This window comes from Somniosus microcephalus, chromosome 30 (genome assembly GCF_052327205.1).
Source record: "Somniosus microcephalus isolate GS21.2 chromosome 30, FLI_Smic_1.0, whole genome shotgun sequence".
Taxonomy (NCBI): Eukaryota; Metazoa; Chordata; class Chondrichthyes; order Squaliformes; family Somniosidae; genus Somniosus; species Somniosus microcephalus.
The window spans coordinates 25,220,675-25,243,520 of record NC_141016.1 but is presented as its reverse complement, the minus strand read 5'-3'; the positions used below and the strand labels follow the sequence as shown (position 1 = coordinate 25,243,520).

At 48.7% G+C, this 22,846-nt stretch overlaps 1 protein-coding gene across 1 annotated transcript in view; it reads left to right on the top strand.

The window, feature by feature from the left end:
* LOC147098024 (protein transport protein Sec24C-like) overlaps nt 1–22,846 on the top strand; it is a 100,362-nt gene that overhangs the window by 45,452 nt on the left and 32,064 nt on the right. The window contains exons 9-14 of the mRNA XM_085971232.1: nt 1,000–1,115; nt 7,368–7,492; nt 10,323–10,514; nt 11,752–11,845; nt 13,336–13,452; nt 17,396–17,566. Of these exons, the coding sequence (XP_085827358.1) occupies nt 1,000–1,115; nt 7,368–7,492; nt 10,323–10,514; nt 11,752–11,845; nt 13,336–13,452; nt 17,396–17,566 (815 nt within the window). The remainder of the gene's footprint in view (nt 1–999; nt 1,116–7,367; nt 7,493–10,322; nt 10,515–11,751; nt 11,846–13,335; nt 13,453–17,395; nt 17,567–22,846) is intronic.

The following is a 22,846-nucleotide window of genomic DNA, read 5'->3' as shown; positions in this document are numbered from 1 at the left end:
AACTTCACAGAATAGTACACAGAAATATGTAACAGTTATAACAAGGAACCAGGCCTTTCGGCCCAGCATCTGTGTCAGCCTTTACCCTCCATGTGAGCAAATAGTCCCAATCACATTTACCTGCCCTGCTCCCATATCCCTTCATCCCCTTTTCCATCATTCATTTATCCAATCTATAATCTTGAGTATTGAGTTAGTTTCTGCCCCAATCACAAACCCTGGAAGCGCATTCCACAGCCTCACAACCTTCTGTCTGAAGAAGTTTCTCCTACCCTCTGTTTTAAGTCCCTTACATTTAATCTTGTATCTATGGCCCCTCGTTTTAGACCCCTCAACTATTGGAAATAGGCGGCTTCTGTCTACTCTGTCCCATCCTTTCGTTGTTTTAAACAATTCTATCATATTGCCCCGTAATCTGTGTTTTCTAAGGATATGGGGTAAGCCATTTAGGACCGAGATGAGGAGGAATTTCTTCACCCAGAGAGTGGTGAACCTGTGGAATTCTCTACCACAGAAGGCAGTAGAGGCCAATTCATTAAATATATTCAAGAAGGAGTTGGATATATTTCTTAAGGCTAAAGGGATCAAGGGATATGGGGAGAAAGCTGGGACAGGGTACTGAATTCGGATGATCAGCCATGATCTCATTGAATGGCGGAACAGGCTCGAGGGGCCGAATGGCCTACTCCTGCTCCTATCTTCTAAGTTTCTATGTTTCTAATGAAAAAACGAATATACTGCTTGGGAAGGAGTCCCGTAGACATTTTCTCTATTTACTCCCTCTCTGCCCGAGTTGATAAGTTGGGGATCTAGTACCTTGAGGCACATGGATTGTCCACTTCACATCAGCTATTTAGCCAAAGATTAGAGAGGGAATATGGAAGATAAAGTTTGCTGTGTAATGTAAAAAGTCAATTGTTTCAGAGTCACACTGGATTTTTTTTCTCTATAGCCTTGTGTTGAACACGGTTGTTTGTTCTGTGTTTTTTTTTCCACCAGTACCTGACCACTATTTCCACCCCATTGACTACACTGGGAAGCGAGCAGATCGTCCCACTCGGCCAGAACTTTCGCGGGGCTCCTACGAGTTTCTGATGCCAGAACAGCGATGCAAGGTAAGCTGCAACTGTGGGGAGCAGCGGCAACATGATGTACAGCAATCCGTTATACTCCAGGTCAGTTCATGGAGGCCATTGTTACAGTCAGGATTCGAAGCTACTGTGCACTTTATGGGTTTTATTTACCCTTTATATTTATGGCTGCACGAGACCGTGTTCACCTGCCAAACTCAATATACAATGATAGAAGATGCAAGTGGTAGAAGTAATATATTTCTTACAATAGCTAGGCTTTGCTAGCTCCTCGTGTATAGTAAAAAAAAACGCAACTCATGCTAAAATGCATTGATTTTCTTACCTAGTTATCTTTCCCTTTCCTTACCAAAGACTTATGTTATCTGCTTAATGGATCTTTTCAAAGATTCCAAATGAACTCTCCAACTTGAAAAAGACTGGCTGACAAATAAATACATTGGGAACGGTGGGCAGGGCCGTGTGAATTTAAATAACTCCATTAAATTCAAAAGAAGCTGCATAGGAACAGGAGGAGGCCATTCCGCCCCTCGAGCCTGTTCCACCATTCGATGAGATCGTGGCTGATCTGTGATCTAACTCCATATACCCGCCTTTGGCCCAAATCCCTTAATACCTTTGGTTAACAGAAAGCTATCAATCTCAGATTTAAAATTAACAATTGATCTCGCATCAACTGCGGTTTGCGGAAGAGAGTTCCAAACTTCTACCACCCTTTGTGTGTAGAAGTGTTTTCTAATTTCACTCCTGAAAGGTCTGGCTCTAATTTTTAGACTCTACCCCCCAGTCCTAGAATCCCCAACCAGCGGAAATAGTTTCTCTCTATCTACCCTATCTGTTCCCCTTAATATCATGAAAACTTCGATCAAATCACCCCTTAACCTTCTAAATTCCAGGGAATACAACCCTAATTTGTGTAATAAACATATATCAAACATATCGCATTGAATGTTTGTATTTGAATTTGAGTGGCTTTCTGCCTCTCCCAAAACACTTATTTTTCAGACAGGCCGACAGATTATTAAGAAAGCAAGAAAGACTTGCATTTCTATAGCGCCTTTCACGACCACCGGACGTCTCAAAGCGCTTTACAGTTCTCCAGAGGTCACACACTAGTTCTGCTGCAGAGGACTCAGATGAGGACTTCGATGCGCCAGGCTACTGAAGAAGGCCGATGGGTTTACATAACCAAATGCTTGGTGCACTGGAAAGCCTGTCAGAAAGCCTGAGCTCAATGTCAAGCAGCGCGGAGGAGTCCGGGGGCACGGTGGCATAGTGGTTAGCACTGTTGCCTCACAGCGCCAGGGACCCGGGTTCAAATCTAGCCTCGGGCAACTGTCTGTGTGGAGTTTGCACATTCTCCCTGTGTCTGCGTGGGTTTCCTCCGGGTGCTCCGGTTTCCTCCCACAGTCCAAAGATGTGCAGGTTAGGTTGATTTGGCTATGATAAATTGACCCTTAGTGTTAGGGGATTAAATACGTGGGGTTACAGGGATAGGGTGGGATATGTGTCAGTGCAGGCTCGATGGGCCGAAATGGCCTCTATCTGCACTGTAGATTCTGTGATTCTGTGAACTTGGCAGAGGGCATTGTGTAGAGTTTGGAGCCCATCCTTTACAACCTGGAACAGGTGGTCACCTCCATCAGCACACCTGTGGAACCCACCATGATGCAGCGTCTGATGGCCGATGTCTCAGCTTCCATTGCAGCACAAGCAGCTTCCACCAAAGGTCTGAGTGCTGCAGTGGAAGCTCAGACTGCTGTCACCATGGCTCTGGATACTACGGTTCAAAGGGGCTTCCAGGGCATCACAGCAGTCCATCAATCTGTTCTCTAACAGATTACTAGGATTGCTGAGGCACTGCCCCGGGAGAGTGGCAGTGGCTCCGTGGAGCACGAACCTGCTTTCCTCTCTCAGGATGAAAGCATTCCCGCTCCCACCCCTGCCACTCCGCCACTGCCCTTGCTGTTGTCCGTCAGCAGCCAGCCCAGACTGCTGCAGCCCAGGCCCAGATGGTGCAGTCTAAAGCCGGGCCTTCTAGGCTCAGAGCTGCTTGAGGTCGCCCTCCAAGGCCATCTGCAGTCTCCTCAAGTGGAGGTCAGCAGCCTTCCATCACCCATGCTGCAGCCACTGGGGAAGCACCTCGTAGGAGCACTACGAGAGGCAAAGGCACACGGATGAGGCCCTAGGGAATGCACAAGTGTGATTCGTTTATTTTTGTATGCATTACAGGAAACTTTGTTATATCCGGCACCGACGGGACCGAGCTGTTGCCGATCTATCAAAACTGCCGGACATACAAAGTTAATGTTGGCATTACGGTGGCATAGTGGTTAGCACTATTGCCTCACAGCACCAGGGACCCGGGTTCGAATCCGGTCTCGGGTGACTGTCTGTGTGGAGTTTTCACATTCTCCCCGTGTTTGCGTGGGTTTCCTCCGGGTGCTCCGGTTTCCTCCCACAGTCCAAAGATGTGCGGGTTAGGTTGATTGGCTATGATAAATTGAGACTTAGTGTTAGGGGGATTAAATACGTGGGGTTACGGGGATAGAGTGGGATATGTGTTGGTGTAGGGGTTACGGGGATCGGGTGGGATATGTTTCGGTGCAGGCTCGATGGGCCGAAATGGCCTCTATCTGCACTGTGGGGTTTCTGTGATTTCTGTGATTCATACAGAGGTTTTCATCTCCGTATCTGACAACAAACACTGTTGCTTAGCAACAGCTTGTAAACAGTCGGCCCGTACCTTGGAAGCGTCTCTGTAGCTTAGCAACAGCTTCAGAGAGACTTTCTAGAGCCTGACTGTTGAAAACAAAGCCACGAGAAGAAAAAAAACCTAACAAAACGGCTCCTGATTTCTGCCGGTAGATCGAGGTTTCCGGACATACAACCTCCGGATAAACCAAAGTTTCCTGTACATCATGATTGAATTTATAGAATTGGATTTGGAATGTGCATTTTCTGTTGGCTTTTATTTATGCATTGTTGGAAAGAGGGCGATGTGATTTTAAATCAACAGAAATGTCCTTCAGCACCAGGCAGATCACTCCCTGTAGACTATTGAAACTTTATGCCAGTATAGGAAAGCTCCAGAAACATGTACAATTGCACCAGCAGCCAGAAGAAATAATCCAGCAACTAACCTGTAAGTAGTTCATGATCCCTTCAACTAGCACTGGTTGTTGGGGGGGGGGGTGGGGGGGGGTCCATCATGCCGTTGAACGTGTGTTCAGCTGTGGGAGGTTAAGACGGTGTAGGCCTGGAGCGTGCCGTTCAGAAATGGCAGCGCTGGCGTCAATCAGCTGCCGGGGGTTGTTAGGGGCGCGCGCACACAAACTACTGTACCAAGGTGCTGTTCGGCGCACCTCCCATCGGAAGTGTCCACACGCGTCTCGGACCCGATTTTTGACCTTTAGGAGGCTGATTAGCAGCTATAAGACGGGTGCTACAGAGCCCAATTCCCCCCCCCCCCACACCAAAATCTATGGCAGCTCGTGACATCCTTTTCTGGGAAACACATTAGCACAAGAATAGCGCAGTCTCTTGACAAGAATTCAGATCGTCCCTAAATGAAGCTTTGAAATAAGAAAGATGGGAAATTTCTGCCAAGCATGTCTTGCTTCAGTGAACTCAACCCTATCTACAAGGCCATCTCTGGGAGCCAGATTAGAGGTGAATTTCTGTGAGAGAGAGAATGTTTAGCAAGCTTTGGTTAGTGAGGAGGCTATAAACAGGACAGATTGTGTTACTTATATGTGACAGGATGTTACACAAAGAATAATGAGGTATATTCCAACGCGCTCCTGGCTGGCCTCCCACGTTCTACCTACATAAACTTGAGGTCATCCAAAACTCGGCTGTCCGGGTCCTAACTCGCACCAAGTCCCGTTCATCCATCATCCCTGTACTCGCTGACCTACATTGGCTCCCGGTTAAGCAACACCTCAATTAAAAAAATTCTCATCCTGGTTTTCAAATCCCTCCATGGCCTCGCCCCTCCCTATCTCTGTAATCTCCTCCAGCCCCACAACCCCCCGAGATATCTGCGCTCCTCTAATTCTGGCCTCTTGCACATCCCTGATTTTAATCGTTCAACCATTGGTGGCCGTGCCTTCAGCTGCCAAGGCCCTAAGCTCTGGAATTCCCTGCCTAAACCTGTCTGCCTCTCCTCCTTTAAGACGCTCCTTAAAACCTACCTCTTTGACCAAGCACCCTAATTACTCCCTAATTACGACACAAAGCTGGGTGGGCGTGTGTGCTGTGAGGAGGATGCCGAGAAACTCCAGTATGATTTGGACAGGTTGGGTGATTGGGCAGATGCATGGCAGATGCAGTATAATGTGGATAAATGCGAGGTTGTCCACTTTGGTGGCAAAAACAGGAAGGCAGATTATTATCTGAACGGCAATAGATTGGGAGAAGTGGAAGTGCAACGAGACCTTGGTGTCCTTGTGCACCAGTCGCTGAAGGTAAGCATGCAGGTGCAGCAGGCGGTTAAGGAGGCAAAAAAGTTGGCCTTCATAGCGAGAGGATTCGAGTACAGGAACAAGGATGTCTTGCTGCAGTTGTACAGGGCCTTGGTGAGACCACACCTTGTGTATTGTGTGCAGTTTTGGTCGCCTTATCTGAGGAAGGATATTCTTGCCGTGGAGGGAGTGCAGCGAAGATTCACCAGACTGATACCTGGGATGGCAGGAATGACATATGAAGAGAGATTGGATCGATTGGGCTTATACTCGCTGGAGTTTAGAAGAATGAGAGGGGATCGCATTGAAACTTATAAAATTCTAACAAGACTAGACAGACTAGATGCAGGAAGGTTGTTCCCGATGGTCGGGGCGTCCAGAACCAGGGGTCACAGTCTAAGGATAAGGGGTAAGCCATTTAGGACAGAGATGAGGAGGAATTTCTTCACCCAGAGAGTGGTGAACCTGTGGAATTCTCTACCACAGAAGGCAGTAGAGGCCAATTCATTAAATATATTCAAGAAGGAGTTAGATATATTTCTTAAGGCTAAAGGGATCAAGGGATATGGGGAGAAGGCAGGGACAGGGTACTGAGTTTGGATGATCAGCTATGATCTCATTAAATGGCGGAGCAGGCTCGAGGGGCCGAATGGCCTACTCCTGCTCCTATCTTCTATGTTTCTATGTTTATGTGGCTCGGTGTCAAAGTTTGTTTACTAATACTCCTATGAGGCACCTTGGGATGTGTTACTATGTTAAAGGCGCCATATTGTTGTTGTTGTGGTTGTTGTAGAGGGCAGAATATGATAGACCAGAGAATGTCTTCTAATGAGTGCTGTGAGATAGATTTAGAAATAATAGTGACCAAGCCATAAATACAGTCAGTTCCATCGGACAGTACTGTAGTTCAGAGGCGGTGTTAGCGGGCGTTTTTGTGCTCCAGTGTTGGTTTCTCTCTCCCATTGACATTTCAGCTCAGTACCGTTCTCCATCCAGGCAGAAGTGGATCTGTTGGCCGCTCACAAGACCACCTCACACTGCCACCCAAACAGTGCAGGCCGGGCAGTTTTGTATTTCTAACTGCAGCCGACTGCGTTTGCTGTCGCCTCTTGGTTTTCAAACACAAGAGCCTCTACGGAGAGCTCCAGTTGTTTTCGAGCTTCTGGTGAGCGTCAGGGATTACAGCCGGGGTTCGTTGTAAAAAGAATGGTGGCGATTCATAAGAACATAAGAAATAGGAGCAGGAGTCGGCCATTCGGCCCCTCAAGCCTGCTCCGCCATTCAATAAGGTCATGGCTGATCTGATCTTGGCCTCAACTCCACTTTCCCGCCCGCTCCCCATAACCCTTGACTCCCTTGTTTTTCAAAAATCTGTCCACCTCCACCTTGAATATATTCACTGACTCCGCCTCCACCGCTCTCTGGGGTAAAGAATGCCAAAGATTCACGACCCTCTGAGAGAAAAAATTCCTCCTCATCTCCGTTTTAAATGGGCGACCCCTTAACCTGAAACTATGCCCCCTAGTTCTAGATTCCCCCACGAGGGGAAACAACCTCTCAGCATCTACCCTGTCAATCCCCCTCAGAATCTTACATGTTTCAATAAGATCACCTCTCATTCTTCTAAACTCCAATGAGTATAGGCCCAACCTGCTCAACCTTTCCTCATAAGACAACCCTTTCATCTCTGGAATCAACCTAGTGAACCTTCTCTGAACTGCCTCCAATGCAAGTACATCCCTCCTTAAATAAGGAGACCAAAACCAAAAACCAAAAGATTTCTCCCCTCTCTCTCTCTTTTCCTGCCCAGAGCGATCGAGGCCCGAGTTCAGTGGGATTTATTTTCATGATCGACGTTTCCTACCACGCGGTGAGGAGCGGGTTGCTCCGGCTGATCTGTGCTGAGCTGAAGAAGGTGGTGCAGTGTTTACCCAGGTAGGGACCCGTCGGTAGTTCAAGTTGTCCATTTGCCGTGATTGAACACACCCCAAGCGTGCAGCCTCCGCCCAGGCCTTCACATGCTAACCACTGTCACACAATGCTGAGTGTATCCTCTTTGGGCCGAACTAAACACGTGGAACATTTAAAGAAATCTCATCCTGGTAACAGGAATACTTGGCAAACACATGTGACTATATAAATGACAACAAAATGTATTGACATAAAAGAAAACAGTGTACGGCTCCAGTCCAAACCTCAACATTTGTGTATACAAATTATTGCCCTTTAAATTCCAATACCTGGTTTCATTCAATGGGCTGCACCACTCTACAATAAATAGGAACATAAGAAATAGGAGCAGGAGTAGGCTATTCGGCCCCTCGAGCCTGCTCCACCATTCAATAAGATCCTGGCTGATCTTCATAGAGTCATAGAATTATACAGCACAGAAAGAGGCCCTTCGGCCCATTGTGCCTGCACTGGCCATCAAGCCCTGTCTATTCTAATCCCATTTTCCAGCACTTGGTCCGTAGCCTTGTATGCTATGGCGTTTCAAGTGCTCATCTAAATGCTTCTTGAATGTTGTGAGGGTCCCTGCCTCTACCACCCTTTCAGGCAGTGAGTTCCAGATTCCAACCACCCTCTGGGTGAAAATGTTTTTCCTCAAATCCCCTCTAAACCTCCTGCCCCTTACCTTGAAACTATGCCCCCTGGTTATTGACCCCTCTACTAAGGGGAAATGTTCCTTTCTATCTACCCTATCTATGCCCCTCATAATTTTGTACACCCCAATCAGGTCCCCCCTCAGCCTTCTCTGCTCTAAGGAAAACAACCCCAGCCTGTCCAGTCTCTCCTCATAGCTGAAGCGCTCCAGCCCAGGTAACATCCTGGTGAATCTCCTCAATTCCACTTTCCCGCCTGATCTCCATATCCCTTGATTCCCCCAGCGTCCAAAAATCTATTGCTCTCAGCCTTGAATATACTCAACAACTCAGCATCCTAGCCCTTTGGGGCAGAGAATTCTAAAGATTCACAACCCTCTGAGTGAAGAAATTCCTCCTCATCTCAGTCTTAAATGGCCGACCCCTTATCCTGAGACTATGCCCCCTAGTTCTAGAATCTCCAGCCAGGGGGAAACAACCTCTCAGCATCTACCCTGTCAATCCCCTCAGAACCTTAAATGTTTTAATGAGATCACCTCTCATTCTTCTAAACTCCAAAGAATATTGGCCCAAATCAATCATCATCCCCTCAATTTGCCATTTATTTTCTGAGCCCGGTTACTATTCTCCAGTTGTCCTGGCCCATGTCTTGTGTGCGAGCTATAGGGAAGATCATGTCTGACTAATTTGATTGAATTTTTCGAGGGGGTGACTAGGTGTGTGGATGAGGGTAGTGCAGTGGATGTGGTATACATGGACTTCAGTAAGGCTTTCGATAAAGTCCCGCACAGGAGACTGGTCAAGAAGGTAAGAGCCCATGGGATCCAGGGTGCCTTGGCACATTGGATCCAAAACTGGCTTAGTGGCAGAAGGCAGAGGGTGATGGTCAAAGGTTGTTTTTGTGACTGGAAGCCTGTGTCCAGTGGGGTACCGCAGGGATCGGTGCTGGGTCCCTTGCTGTTTGTGGTCTACATAAATGATTTGGATGTGAATGTAAAAGGTATGATCAGTAAGTTCGCAGATGACACGAAAATTGGTGGGGTGGTAAATAGCAAGGAGGGTAGCCTCAGTCTGCAGGACGATATAGATGGGTTGGTCAGATGGGCGGAACAGTGGCAAATGGAATTTAACCCTGAAAAGTGTGAGGTGATGCATTTTGGAGGGACTAACAAGGCAAGGGAATACACAATGAATGGTAAGACCCTAGGAAAGACAGAGGATCAGAGGGACCTTGGTGTGCATGTACATAGATCCCTGAAGGCAGCAGAACAGGTGGATAAGGTGGTTAAAAAGGCATATGGGATACTTGCCTTCATTAGCCGAGGCATAGAATATAAGAGCAGGGAGGTTATGATGGAGCTGTACAAAACGCTGGTTAGGCCACAGCTGGAATACTGTGTGCAGTTCTGGTCGCCACACTATAGGAAGGATGTGATTGCTTTGGAGAGGGTGCAGAGGAGATTCACCAGGATGTTACCTGGGCTGGAGCGCTTCAGCTATGAAGAAAGACAGGACAGGCCGGGGTTGTTTTCCTTGGAGCAGAGAAGGCTGAGGGGGGACCTGATTGAGGTGTACAAAATTATGAGGGGCATAGATAGGGTAGATAGAAAGGAACTTTTCCCCTTAGTAGAGGGGTCAATAACAAGGGGGCATAGATTCAAGGTAAGGGGCAGGAGGTTTAGAGGGGATTTGAGGAAAAACCTTTTCACCCAGAGGGTGGTTGGAATCTGGAACTCACTGCCTGAAAGGGTGGTAGAGGCAGGAACCCTCACAACATTCAAGAAGCATTTGGATGAGCACTTGAAATGCCATAGCATACAAGGCTATGGACCAAGTGCTGGAAAATGGGATTAGATTAGACAGGGCCTGATGGCCGGCGCAGACGCGATGGGCCGAAGGGCCTCTTTCTGTGCTGTATAACTATGACTCTATGACTATGACGTGTTCCAGACCCGCTAGGTGTAAGAGTGCATTGAGTTCGCTTTTGGGGATTTGATGTCACAGTCTGAAGGCTCAGTATACATCTCAGTCTTCCTGTGGTATCTTGTCCAGTCCACAGCTCGAAGGGCCGTAGACGTCCAGTATAGTTCCACTTACTGCTGTTTAAAATGCTTAATGTTAGGATCTGGAATGTAATCAGTTCCAAGGTATTTGCTTTGCAGGGAGCATGGGGCTGAGGAGTCAGCGGTCAGAGTGGGATTCATGACGTACGATAAGGTTCTGCATTTCTACAACGTGAAGAGCACGCTGATTCAGCCGCAGATGGTGGTGATGACAGACGTCTCTGACGTGGCTGTGCCGCTGCTTGACGGGTTCTTGGTCAACGTGAAGGAATCAAAGGCCATTATCGACAGGTAAGAGCAAAGTACCGTGGGATCTGTCCACTGTACAGACAAAGCTGAGGTAAGCAGCTGTTAGCCAAATAAACAGCTCAACACAGCTTAAAATAGCACATGGACAAAACGGTGTTGCACAACTGCTTGCGACCTCCCTGGTGCCAATATCTTGGAAAAAGAGGCGAGATGAGGAGAATTTTTTTTCTCGCAGCGAGTTGTTGTGATCGGGAATGCGCTGCCTGAAAGGGCGGTGGAAGCAGATTCAATAGTAACTTTCAAAAGGGAAATGGATAAATTGACATGAATCAGTCATTCATGAAAGAAAGACTTATGAAATAATACTGAGCGGCCTACGGGTGGCGCTGTCCAGGGAGAGTATAAATACTCAGGCACGGGCCCAGCTTGCGCAGGACATTCTTAACAGGAACTAGTGAAGGACACAACTAGACCTCCATGTTGTAAAACAGTTGATTAAAGCTTTGTCTAATGCTTAGACCAAGTGCGTAGTAGTTTTCTTACGTCATACTTGAAGGGGAAAAATTTGTAGGGCTATGGGGAAAGAGCAGGGTAATAGAACTAATTGGAGAGCTCTATCAAAGAGGCTTGTTGGGCTGAATGGCCTTCGTCTGTGCTGTCTCATTCTATGATCACAACCAGCAACTTCTCGGCTTTTAAAAGTTCAAGTAAGCCGCAACTGGACATTTTGACAGAACCTGGACTGAGGTCGGCTTTCAAGGGAATTCTCCACCCAGTGTGTAACTACACATAGCAAAGACTGGGACCTGACTCGCAGTTATTATTACAGGGCTTGATAGGGTGGATGCTGGGAGAATGTTTCCCCTGGCTGGGGAGTCCAGAACCAGGGGTCACAGCCTCAGGATAAAGGGTCGGCCATTCAGGACTGAGATAAGAAGAAATGTCTTCACACAGAGGGAGGTGAATCTTTGGAATTCTCTACCCCAGAGGGCTGTGGAGGCTCAGACATTGGGTATATTCAAAACAGAAGTCGATAGATTTCTGACTAGTAAAGGCATCAAGGGATATGGCGATAGGGCCGGTGAATGGAGTTGAGGCAGAAGATCAGCCACGATCTCATTGAATGGCGGAGCAGGCTCGAGGGGCCGAATGGCCTACTCCTGCTCCTATTTCTTATGTTCTTATGTTGTTAAGTCCTGTGTATTGTACTGAAGAGACTGGCTTTAAGCTGCAGCGTGGATGCGTTTAACAGATGCGTTCTCTGCTCCGTGTGTTTCAGTTTGCTGGATAAGATCCCGTTGCTGTTTGCGAACAGTCTTGAGGTGGACGTTCTATTTGGCCCGGTTGTCCAGGCTGGCCTGGAGGCTCTGAAGGTAACAAGGTGGCAAGCTTGCATTTTAACCTTGAACTTCAAGTGACGTCAGCGCAGCTGTTAGTTTTCACCTATTTGTTGCGCAATAGGGTTAGCCCAGTATACTCGGTACAACAATCTGCACGGTCAGCGTTCTGCAGCTCGCAAGATAATTATTGCTCATAGTCAAACATGTCCAGGAGTCTTGCACTGTTGACATTCATACTGAAAGATCCCACCGTGCCATTTGACAGGAGCAGGGACTTCTCCCCGTGCCCTGGCCAACATTCGTCCCTTAACCAACACCACCGAAAACAGATTAACTGGTCACTCATCCATTCATATTGGTGTCTGTGGGATCTTACTGTGTGCCAAATTGGCTGCTGCGACTCCACTTCAGAAGTGATTGGCTGGCTGTGAAGTGCGTTTGGACTACCTGACAACAAGAATGGCACTGTCTGAATACAGGTTCTCTCTTTCTTACATACAATGGGAACTGCTTAAATACTGCGCAAAACATGTCCCGTCACGACACGTTCGCTGCAGCAGCCTCTGTTATGGGCTAATTTCAGATTCGTAGCTGTACCTTTGGATCCTGAGACTGAATCCAGCCAAGACTGAATCTCTGTGAGGGCGTTAACTGGAATGTGACAGCTTGAACCCACCTCCTAGTGAATACAAATGAACAAGACATAACTGCTCTTTTTATAGCACTGAGATAGCAGTCTCGCTCGACAATTCCGTACCTTTATCTGGTTAGGTAAAGCCAATCTTGCACCGCTACAGGGCAGGGCGCTCTTTCAAAGTGTAGAAATGCTGAAATGATCCAAGGCAACCTTTGCAGTGCCTCCATGATGTATCATCGGGATCATTTTGGGTCCTTCCCTGCTGCATGACAGTGCCGACGAAAGCAGGGCAGTGTGGGCTGTCGAATCCTTCCCCGACCCAGGGCAAGATCAGTTGAACATTCTGTGGCTGTGCTAATGAGCTAGTAACAACAAGGGTTGGCCACCCAGAAAGTGGGATCCGCACTCCTGTTCGGGGGCTGGTTCCCACCAGCGAACAGGAGGCCCGGGAGAGTTTGGGATTCTGACCTGACCACTTGCACTAGAGCCCAAGGCGGCTCAATAGCATCAAACCGGATGCTATGACTGCAGTTGAGTCTATGCAAAGGAGGCCCAGCACAGGTCCAGAGACCTTTCTTCATTGAGAAGCCAAAGTGAGGGACCAAACCGTAGAGTGGGGTGAATCGAGGCTCTAAAAGAGCAGGAGAGAAGGAAATGGAATCCCAAGTAAATCGGGAGGTTGATAACAAGGTTAGACGTTCAAGAGTTATAAAGGGAATGGAAAACTGCAGGAAGCAGGGAGTTTGTGGGGAGGAGTGAGTTCGAGGAGAGGGTGCACTGAGTCTCACCACAGGGTGTCAGCACTGAACACTGGACACTGCAGCGTCCGGTTGTGTAAGAACAGGCAATCTGAGCATGCTCACTGTCTCTCCTTTCGTCCTGCCAGGCTGCTGAATGCTCAGGAAAACTCTTCATATTCCACACGTCACTGCCCACAGCCGACGCCCCGGGTGCGCTGAGGAACCGCAACGACATCAGCTTCATCGACACGAACAAGGAGAAGGTAACGCGGGGCGGGGGGGAACCAGCTTCACCTGATCCACGTCGATGGCTCAAGGCTTTGACTGGTAGCTATTGCTGCAAACTGAGGTTACAGCACAGGCTGAGCCCAGCTCCCGACTGGCGGGCATGGGGATGGTCCCCGGCTCTGGACTGGGGGTAGGTGGTGGGGAAGCACGGTATTGGACCCCAGCTCCAGACTGGCGGGCACGGTATTGGATCCCAGCTCCCGACTGGCGGGCACGGTATTGGATCCCAACTCCAGACTGGCAGGCATGGTATTGGACCCCAGCTCCAGACTGGCGGGCACAGTGTTGGATCCCAGCTCCCGACTGGCGGGCACGGTATTGGACCCCAGCTCCAGACTGGCGGGCACGGCATTGGATCCCAGCTCCAGACTGACAGGCACGGTATTGGATCCCAGCTCCAGACTGGCGGGCACGGTATTGGATCCCAGCTCCAGACTGGCGGGCACGGTATTGGATCCCAACTCCCGACTGGCAGGCACGGTATTGGATCCCAGCTCCAGACTGGCGGGCACGGTATTGGACCCCAGCTCCAGACTGGCGGGCACGGTATTGGACCCCAACTCCAGACTGGCAGGCATGGTATTGGACCCCAGCTCCAGACTGGCGGGCACAGTGTTGGATCCCAGCTCCCGACTGGCGGGCACGGCATTGGATCCCAGCTCCAGACTGGCGGGCACGGTATTGGACCCCAGCTCCAGACTGGCGGGCACGGTATTGGACCCCAACTCCAGACTGGCAGGCATGGTATTGGACCCCAGCTCCAGACTGGCGGGCACAGTGTTGGATCCCAGCTCCCGACTGGCGGGCACGGCATTGGACCCCAGCTCCAGACTGGCGGGCACGGCATTGGATCCCAGCTCCAGACTGGCGGGCACGGTATTGGACCCCAGCTCCAGACTGGCGGGCACGGTATTGGACCCCAGCTCCAGACTGGCGGGCACGGTATTGGATCCCAGCTCCCGACTGGCGGGCACGGTATTGGATCCCAGCTCCCGACTGGCGGGCACGGTATTGGATCCCAGCTCCTGACTGGCGGGCACGGTATTGGATCCCAGTTCCAGACTGGCGGGCACGGTATTGGACCCCAGCTCCAGACTGGCGGGCACGGCATTGGATCCCAGCTCCAGACTGGCGGGCACGGTATTGGACCCCAGCTCCAGACTGGCGGGCACGGTATTGGACCCCAGCTCCAGACTGGCGGGCACGGTATTGGATCCCAGTTCCAGACTGGCGGGCACGGTATTGGACCCCAGCTCCAGACTGGCGGGCACGGCATTGGATCCCAGCTCCAGACTGGCAGGCACGGTATTGGATCCCAGCTCCCGACTGGCGGGCACGGTATTGGACCCCAGCGCCAGACTGGCGGGCACGGTATTGGACCCCAGCTCCCGACTGGCGGGCACGGTATTGGATCCCAGCTCCCAACTAGCGGGCACGGTATTGGATCCCAGCTCCCGACTGGCGGGCACGGTATTGGATCCCAGCTCCCGACTGGCGGGCACGGTATTGGATCCCAGCTCCCGACTGGCGGGCACGGTATTGGATCCCAGCTCCCGACTGGCGGGCACGGTATTGGATCCCAGCTCCAGACTGGCGGGCACGGTATTAGATCCCAGCTCCCGACTGGCAGGCACGGTATTGGATCCCAGCTCCCGACTGGCGGGCACGGTATTGGATCCCAGCTCCCGACTGGCGGGCACGGTATTGGATCCCAGCTCCCGACTGGCGGGCACGGTATTGGATCCCAGCTCCCGACTGGCGGGCACGGTATTGGATCCCAGCTCCCGACTGGCGGGCACGGTATTGGATCCCAGCTCCCGACTGGCGGGCACGGTATTGGATCCCAGCTCCCGACTGGCGGGCACGGTATTGGATCCCAGCTCCAGACTGGCGGGCACTGTATTGGATCCCAGCTCCCGACTGGCGGGCACGGTATTGGACCCCAGCTCCCGACTGGCGGGCATGGGGTTGGACCCCAGCTCCGGATTGGGTAGGGTAGAAAGTGATCCCAAGCTAAAGCCCATTAAATGTGTTGCCCCTTACCCAACACTGAGGACTGCAATTCCTATTAACCAATGTTCAGAAAATAAATGTGTTGGAAACTGATTAGAGACTCCCTATGACTATTCTGTAATCCACGCTCCATCTATTTATAACGTACAGAGCAATAGAAACACAGATAAGCACGGACTGAGGCTCAAACTGATTCAGCTTTGATGACAGTCTATCGCTCCAGTGTGAGATAGGTTTAAAAGGATTGAAATTCCTACGTGTCATATGTTAACAGAATCTTTGACCTGTTTAAAGGGCTACAACTTGGTTACGATGGCCCACACTGGAATTTTACAAGAATGCATTGCCCAGCCCCTTAAAAGCCGTGCCGAGCAGTGTTTCGTCACTGAGGTGGGGGTGAGAGCACTCTAATGTGCCTCAACCTGTTATTGAACATTAGGAATTTTTTTTTTGTCATCTGCCTGGAAAAGTAACTTGAAAAGAAAAAATATTGTGTGACTGGAACCTTGTATCATAGTCAGCCGTGGCTCCGTTTGTTTTTATTCGTTTATGGGATGTGGGCGTCGCTGGCAAGGCCAGCATTTATTGCCCATCCCTAATTGCCCTTGAGAAGGTGGTGGTGAGCCGCCTTCTTGAACCGCTGCAGTCCGTGTGGTGAAGGTGCTCCCACAGCGCTGTTAGGGAGGGAGTTCCAGGATTTTGACCCAGTGACGATGAAGGATCGGCGATATACTTCTAAGTCAGGATGATGTGTGACTTGGAGGGGAACTTGGAGATGGTGGTGTTCCCATGCGCCTGCTGCCCTTGTCCTTCTAGGTGGAAGAGGTCGCGGGTTTGGGAGGTGCTGCCGAAGGAGCCTTGGCGAGTTGCTGCAGTGCATCTTGTAGATGGTACACACTGCAGCCACGGTGCACTGGTGGTGGAGGGAGTGAATGTTTAAGGTGGTGGATGGGGTGCCAATCAAGCGGGCTGCTTTGTCCTGGATGGTGTCGAGCTTCTTGAGTGTTGTTGGAGCTGCACTCATCCATGCAAGTGGAGAATATTCCAGAGTTGGTAGCACTCTTGCCTCTGAGTCAGAAGGTTGTGGGTTCAAGTCCCACTCCAGACACTTGAGCACAACAATCTAGGCTGACACTCCCGTGTAGTGCTGAGGGGGTCCTGCACTGTCGGAGGTGCCGTTTTTCGGATGAGACATTAAACCGAGGCCCCGTCTGCTCTCTCGGGTGGACGTAAAGGATCCCGGGGCATTATTTCGAAGAAGAGCAGGGGAGTTCTCCCCGGTGTCCTGGCCAATATTTATCCCTCAATCAACATCACTAAAACAGATTATCTGGTCATTATCACATTGCTGTTTGTGGGAGCTTGCTGTGTGCAATTGGCTGCCACGTTTCCTACATTACAACAGTGATTACACTTTAAAAGTTCTTCATTGGCTGTCAAGCGCATTGGGACGTCCTGACGTCGTGAAAGGTGCTATATAAATGCAAGGGCTTTCTTTTATCACTGGGCTTGAGTGAGTCTCTGTCATCTAGTAGCCTTTCTTGAACAGTTTCTAATCCAAGCAACAGATAATGTACGTTAAATTAATTTGTTTGCATAGTTATCCCAACCCCCTCCACTCCTCCATCCCCCGAGACATGCTCTCATTTCATCCAAGTGCCACTTTATAACTTGGGACCAGGACCTGTGCTAAAGCTGGGGTGGGGACGGGGGGAAGAGAGCTGAGATTCACTCAGCAATCTCCTCCTGCTGGCTTGGCCAAGATTGGGAACTCACATTGTGGGGCGTCGCCCCCCACTTGGCAGCCTTGTGCCGTGAGTTTTTTGGTTGTTTTAGTGCCAGAGAGAGTTTTTAGTTGTTTTAAGGAGAACTGATGCACCGAGTGAGCCTTGCCTGTCGTGTTAGATTCTTTTCCAGCCCCAGAGCAGCTACTACCAGAAGCTGGCCAAGCAGTGCGTGCAGCAAGGCTGCTGCGTGGACCTCTTCCTCTTCCCCGACCAGTATGTGGACGTGGCCTCACTGGGACTGCTGACCTTCCGGACGGGAGGGAACCTCTACAAGTACAGCAACTTCAAGGTAACGTGGTTCCTTCTTAATCAGTCTGCTTCAGCACAGTCTAGCCAGTGTCAGCCGTGGCTCAATGGGTGGCGCTCTCGCCTCTGAGTCAGGTAGGTCATGGGTTCAAATCCCCCGCCAGAGATTTGCAGTCGGAGGTGCCGTCTTTTGGATGAGGCATTAAACCGAGGCCCCATCTGCTCTCTCAGGTGGACCTAAATGATCCAATGGCACTATTTCGAAGTAGAACAGGTAAGTTCTCCCTGGTATCCTGGCCAATATTTATCGCTCAATCAACATCATGAGGAAGGATGTTCTTGCCATGGAAGGAGTTCAGCGAAGATTCAGCAGGCTGACACCTGGGATGGCAGGAATGACGTATGAGGAGAGATTGGGTCGATTGGGCTTGTACTCGCTGGAGTTTAGAAGAATGAGAGGGGATCTCATTGAAACTTATAAAATTCTGACAGGACTGGACAGACTAGATGCAGGAAGGATGTTCCCGATGGTTGGGGAGTCCAGAACCAGGGGTCACAGTCTAAGGATAAGGGGTAGGCCATTTAGGACAGAAATGAGGAGGAATTTCTTCACCCAGAGAGTGGTGAACCTGTGGAATTCTCTACCACAGAAGGCAATAGAGGCCAATACATTAAATATATTCAAGAAGGAGTTGGATATATTTCTTAAGGCTAAAGGGATCAAGGGGTATGGGGAGAAAGCAGGGACAGGGTACTGAATTTGGATGATCAGCCATGATCGCATTGAATGGCGGAGCAGGCTCGAGGGGCTAAATGGCCTACTCCTGCTCCTATCTTCTATGTTTCTATGTTTCTATGTTTCTACTAAAATAGATTATTTGATCATTATCACATTTTGCGCAAATTGGCTGCCGCGTTTCCTACATTCCAACAGTGACTACACTTCAAAAGTACTTAGTTGGCTATAATAATCTTTGAAAGAAAGAAAGACTTGCATTTCTATAGCGCCTTTCACGACCTCAGGACGTCCCAAAGCGCTTTACAGCCAATGAAGTACTTTTTGAAGTGTAGTCACTGTTGTAATGTAGGAAAGGCGGCAGCCAATTTACGCACAGCAAGCTCCCACAAAACAGCAATATGATGATGACCAGATAATCTGTTTTAGTGATGTTGATTGAGGGATAAATATTGGCCAGGACACCGGGGATAACTCCCCTGCTCTTCTTCAAAGTAGTGCCATGGGATCTTTTACGTCCACCTGAGAGAGCAGACGGGGCCTCGGCTTAACATCTCATCCAAAAGACAGCACCTCCGACAGTGCAGCACTCCCTCAGCACTCCCCTGGGAGTATCAGCCTAGATTTTTGTGCTTTGGTCCCTGGAGTGGGACTTGAACCCACAACCTTCTGACTCAGAGAGCGAGAGTGCTACCAACTGAGCCACAGCTGACACTGTGATATCCTGAGGCTGTGAAAAGCGTTACATAAATGCAATCTTTCTTTCAGTTTAAAGTAGTAATGGGCTAGGGCAAATAAACCTGGGTCCTGGTCTCAATCTGGTAATTATTTTTTTAAGCAAACCGAATTTAAAAGGTCTTTAAAGTGAGTTGTAATCAGTTTGGCCAGTCCGCGGGTGACTCAGAGTGGGTGTAAATACACAGCACAACACTGAGTTTTCAGCGAGGGTGCAGGAGGGAAACGGAAGCCTCGTAAGAGTGCAGTAGGGGCTGCTTTTGTGAGTTAGGGGTGTGCAGCTCTTTGGGGTGAGGGCTTTACTCTGCATCTGACTCCTTGCTGTACCTGATTTGGCAGCGCTTGATGCTACACAGTGGAGAAGTGTCCCAGGTCTCTGTAGTGACAGCCCTCATCTTGGCTGAAAACAAAAATTCATTCACTAATTTTTCCGAACTTGACGCGAACTTGATTTGATAATCAACATCTCTGCATCCTTTCTCTGTTTGCCTTTTACAAACAAATCTAATTTAATCTCAAAGTGACCACTGTCATTTTTCCACCAGTGTAAGAGCGAGGCTAACTGTACTTAAATAAACATCTTTACATTTAAAGGTGCAGTTCTTGCAATCTGAGACCATGTTGCTCAGGCTCGATCTAGGATCAAGGGGATTGGCTCTTTGGAAAGCAGTCACACAATGGCCCTGAAATTAGGATTGGGGGCTTGCTGCACGTGCAAGCCCCCGATGTGCACTCACCCTGTGCGCCGACATCTGAAGCCCGGGCCTGCTCGCATTTCCTGTCACAGGCCTGGTTCAGCTGTCAGCGCGCTGTGCTTACCTGATCCAGCGGCGTAGTTAGTGCGATGTGCCGGCTGGGATCAGGTGAGCACTGTGCAGCCAATCAGGGGAGGGGAAATTCATTCATGAGTTTGACTATAAGAGCTGTCAAACTCATGAAAAGTATGGGCTGCCAAAACACTACTTAAACTTTAAATAAAATTTTAAAAAACATCCCACTGATTATATTAACTATAAATAAGTTTAAAAAAATGTTTTAAACAATTAATCAATTTTTTGAAAAAAATACATTTTTAAAAAATAGGGTCTAAAACTAAACTTACCATCCTGTAAAATCTTTAAAAATAACAAACCTGTGGGGAAAAAAAATTCTACATTGTACTAAAAGCCCACTTACCTGAAAAACGAAATACTTATGTCTTGTTTTTCCACGCGTAAAGACCTGAGGCCTTTACACGCGCGCAACTCTGGGGAAAAAAAAAAGGAATTTCAGCGCGCACGCGCTGCCTGTGCAGTCACGCGCGTTCTGCCTCTTAACCCCTTGGGTCAGAGGACAGGAAATGCCGGTTTTCAGCACATGCGCTGAGCATGCTGAAAACCGGCAATTCCTCCGGGCACATGCGTGAGTACCCCGTCCGTACTCACGCGTTGTGCCCGGAATTACTGGGCCATTGTGATTGTTTGGTGGTTTAAAGCACAAAGATCTCTGTTGTGTTACTCTGCTGCTTTCAAACACAAGGACCCCCCGCTTTCTGTCCGTAACCCTGTGAGTTCCTCATCCTCAAGAACCCGTCCAACTCCCTTTTAAAACTATTGATGGAATCAGCTTCCTCCACCTTTTCAGGTCGAGCGTTCCAGATCCCGAAAAATTCTCCGAGTGAAAACATTTCTCCTCATCTCCCCTCGAGATCTTTCTCCAATGATTTTGAATCTCTGACCTCTGGTTATTGACCCACTCGCCAGAGGGAATAGTTTTTCTCGATCTACTCCATCAAAACCTCTCATCATCTTGAAAACCTCGATTAGGTCACCTCTTAACCTTCTCTGTTCCAAGGGGAACAGTCCGAACTTTTCCAACCTCTCCTCATAACTGAAGTCCTTCATCCCTGGTAACATCCTGGGAAACCTCCTCTGTCCCCTTTCTAAGGCCTTTACATCTTTCCTGAAGTGTGGGGCCCAGAATTGTCCACAATAATCCAGCTGAGGCCTAACTGTGATTTATAAAGTTCGAGCCTGATCTCTCTGCTTTTATATTCTATTCCTCTATTTATAATCCCAAGTAACCCAGATGCTTTATTAATCACCTCATCAACTTGCCCTGCCACCTTTAGGGATTTGTGTATATGGACACCAAGGTCTCTCTGCTCATCTACACTTTTCAAAATCATGCCACTTGTAGGATATTGTCTTTCCATATTAGTGTCACTTCATACTTCTCCGTATTGAACTCCATCTGCCGTGCTTCCGCCCATTTCACCATCCTGTCTCCAACTATCCTCATCACTATCTACTACGCTGCCAAGTTTCGCATCATCTGCAAACTTTATAATGCTGCTCCCTACACCGAGTCTAGGTTGTTTGTAAAAATTGAAATGAGTAATGGACCCAAAACTGAGCCTTGGGGAATATCACTGCAAACCACCTCCCAGTCTGAAAACCATCCATCCACCGCCACCCTCTGCTTCCTGTCACTGAGGCAATTTTGCATCCATACAGTCACTTTCGCCTTAATTCCATGGGCTTCCATCTTCTTAACAAGCCTCCTGTATGGGGTTTTGTCAAATGCCTTCCGTAAGCCCATGTACCAACATCTACTGCATTATTTGAGTCCTTGATCAACCTCTGTTGCCTTATCAAAGAACTCAATCAAGTCAGGCACGATTTGCCTTTAACAAACCCATGCTGGCTCTCCTTGATTAACCCATGTCTTTCCAAATGAAAGTTTATTTTGTCCCTGATAATGGTTTCCAATAACTTCCCCACCACCGATATTCGGCTGCTGGGCCTACAGTTTCCTGGTTTATCCCTCTCCCCTTTTTTGAATAGTGGTATAACATTAGCAACCCTCCAGTCCTCCGACACTACTCCTGTATCCAATGAGGATTGAAAGAAAAAGAAAAAAGAAAGACATGCATTTATATAGCGCCTCTTCACAACCACCGAATGTCTCAAAGTGCTTTACAGTCAATTAAATACTTTTGAAGTGAAGTCACTGTTGTAATGTGGGCAACATGGCAGCCAATTTGCGCACAGCAAGCTCCCACAAACAGCAATGTGACAATGACCAGATAATCTGTTTTTGTTATGTTGGTTGAGGGATAAATATTGGCCAGGACACCGGCAATAACTCCCCTGCTCTTCTTCGAAATAGTGCCATGGGATCTTTTACGTCCACCTGAGAGAGCAGACGGGGCCTCGGTTTAACGTCTCATCCGAAAGACGGCACCTCCGACACTGCAGCACTCCCTCAGCACTGCACTGGAGTGTCAGCCTAGTGTGACTCAAGTCCCGGGAGTGAGACTTGAACTTGAACCCACAACCGTTCTGGTTCAGAGGCGAGTGTGTTACCCACTGAGCCACAGCTGACCAATGCCTCTGCTATTTCTACCTTTGCTTCTTTCAGCAACTTAGGATAAATTCTATCTGGACCAGGTGATTTATCAACTTTCAGCAATACTAATCTTTTTAGTACATCTTCTCAATCTATTACTATCCTGTCCATAACTTCCCTCTCCTCTTCTAGTGTAACCTTCACATCATCCACTTCCTTTGTGAAGACAGATGCAGAGTATCCATTTAATACCTTGCCTCTGCCTCGACATGAAGATTTCCCTTTGAGTCCTTAATAGGCCCAACTTTTCCTCTAGCTAACCTCTTACACTTTATACGTATATAAAATGTTTTAGGGTTCAATTTAATGATGCCTGCTAACCTTTTCTCGTAACCTCTCTTTGCCTCCTGTATTAACTTTTTCAATTCCCTCCTGTACTTTCCATAATCTTCCTGATTATTAACTGAATCTTGCTCCTGACATTTGTCATAAGCCTCCTTTTTCTGATTTATTTTATCTTTT